The sequence below is a fragment of the Rhagoletis zephyria genome, unplaced genomic scaffold (genome assembly GCF_001687245.7).
Source record: "Rhagoletis zephyria isolate East Lansing unplaced genomic scaffold, Rhagoletis_zephyria_1.1 Rzeph_scaffold_00194, whole genome shotgun sequence".
Classification (NCBI taxonomy): Eukaryota; Metazoa; Arthropoda; class Insecta; order Diptera; family Tephritidae; genus Rhagoletis; species Rhagoletis zephyria.
Window position 1 is genome coordinate 405,279 of NW_016157278.1, and position 2,340 is coordinate 407,618.

Here is a 2,340-nt window from a genome sequence, read left to right on the forward strand (position 1 = left end):
ATTTCAGTCGAAGATTCGTGAGCTTCGGATGTCTTCACCGAATACGGGAATCCCGACGTGCGATCCCCAATTAAGTTTGAACTCGACCTTCCATGGTTTTGAGAACGAACGGGGAATGATGAGTTCAACTCAGAATACTGTTCCATCACAATATTTACCCTTAACCATACCAGATTCGATTCCAAACCAGAATATACCGACTTCGGTTCAGGCAACTGAACCACGGTATACCCTGACCACCAGTACGGTTAATTCAAATGCTCAACCAGCCGTTCTCAATTCAGTGTCAGGCGGAACGGAACCAACACCCTCATTACACCAACTGTCTGTAATGGTGTCTGAGTTGCTGAGAGCCCAAACACAGATGCAACAGCAAATGATCCGTGATCGGATTCAGTTGCAGACACAAATTCCTGACGTTCGTGATATGAACCAAACCATGCCAACGACCTGGATACCACCCTCGGTGGATCCCCTGCATGGTTCTTTGGGTGGTCCTTCAACCTCACAAACTCAAACGATCAATACCTACCGTGGTCTTAGAACGTCACATATCCAAGAACCAATTAATCAACCATTTCATTTATATCCGAAATATTCGCTATCCGGTCCACCACAATCACGACTAAATCAAGCCACTATTTTCGACGAAACTGGCCAAGCGGATGCAATGGATAGGAAATTCAGAACCTTACCATCATGGATGGGACGTGCTCAATTCGATGGCGTTCATGTGAACGAAAAATTTCTATCGGTTGAAGATTATTTGGCTATTATTGGCTCATTTCGATATAAGATTGGAGTACCTGACCACGAATTGGTTACGCGTTTGGTGCCCACACTCACGGGGGCCGCTCGACAATGGTACTTCACCGAACTGAGGAACTACAGAGATTATCAAGATTTTTGCACGAAACTTCGAGCTCGTTTCCTCAACAAACATCCTCGGGCCCAAGTAATAATGTCATATGCACAGATTAAATTCGACCCACGTTCGCAAACACTGCTGAAACATATCGATGACTTGACATTCCAATTGCAGGGTAATTCCTGTGGTCTGGATGAACGGGACCACTTCGATATCATCATTGGTACCTTATCCGATCATCTGCGTGAACTCGATCCACCGGATGATTCTTCACATTCGGAATATACCGCTTCTTTTCCTGGGTCCGACTCCGATGACAGGGAATGTGCATACTTGAACAAGCAAAAGAAACCAATTAAAGTATCTCAGAAACATAGGTATTCGAAACCGAGGATTATAAAAATGACAAAAATCCAAAGGGGAATGATAAGAAAGTAGGAACTATCGTCGACCCATTTTTCGTTGTTGAGGGCGACGAAAATGTACGATGTGCAAAATGTCTCGTGTGGGGCCATCACTTCAAAAAGTGTCGAGCGCAACCGAATAGGGTGATCTGCTACAAATGTACACGACCAGGGGTTACATCTGATCAATGCCCGTGTTCAAAAAACGCGTAAGGGAGTCGATTGGGAATAGTGGTCCATCGTACTCAGAATCCACAACTTTATCTAAATCCTTTGTCTCTAAAATCCGCACTCTACCGAAGTCCCTCTACAAATCGACAAATCTTCAGTCCCGAATTCCAGTAATAATTCTACTCTGATTCTTAACGAGTATAATCAAACTCAAAGGGATGGCAAAGAACCATCAACCCAATGTTCTGAACGAACACCACCAATTACCAAACCTACTTCAGCTTCAGTCCCTAATCACAATCAAGACGGAGACAACAAAGTTAACCCACCACTACTCCGTGATGTTTTCTTTGTCTCAGAAAAATGCTTGACATATAATGTGCCGAACGATTGTCGCGATTATCTCACGGTTATGGTTAACAACCAGTCTCATCCGGTTTTACTCGATGGTGGAGCCGAAGTCACAGTCCTTTCACAAACATTTTATGAGAAGTACAAATGGGGACAGTTGCAACCTACCAAAACATCCATTGGTCTCGCCGATAATTCGATTTCATTTAAGGCCATTGGTAAAGTGGATGTATTGGTGACAGGTAATAAGATCAACGGAAATAAGGTCAATTGACTTTATTTCCCACCCTGGTGCGCAATAAAGTCAATTGACATTATTACCTTTTTAAAAACGAAATAAAATCAATTGACATTATTTCTCTTTCAAACATTAAATTTGCTTAGCTTCGCGGCGGCCCGCGTTATCGCGCCACACAGCGCGCGCCGCGCTCGCGCTCGCGCCCCGCGTACCCCGCGCGCCCGGCGCGCACACCTCGTCACGCTACGCCGCGGCCCCCCGGAAACGAAAAATGTTTTGCAAGTTATGGATCATTTCTACACTCTTTC

General features: G+C 44.7%; 1 protein-coding gene across 2 annotated transcripts in view; it reads left to right on the plus strand.

The window, feature by feature from the left end:
• Positions 1-2,082, plus strand: part of LOC108358027 (uncharacterized) — a 2,724-nt gene extending 642 nt beyond the window's left edge. Inside the window, exon 2 of one of the 2 annotated variants that reach the window (XM_017609148.1) lies at positions 82-2,082. In XM_017609148.1, the coding sequence (XP_017464637.1) occupies positions 82-1,306 (1,225 nt within the window). In that variant the 3' untranslated portion in view covers positions 1,307-2,082. Of the gene's footprint in view, positions 1-13 lie in introns of both variants that reach the window. The other variant, XM_017609149.1, reaches the window with a different exon arrangement.
• The last annotated feature ends 258 nt before the right edge of the window (positions 2,083-2,340 follow it).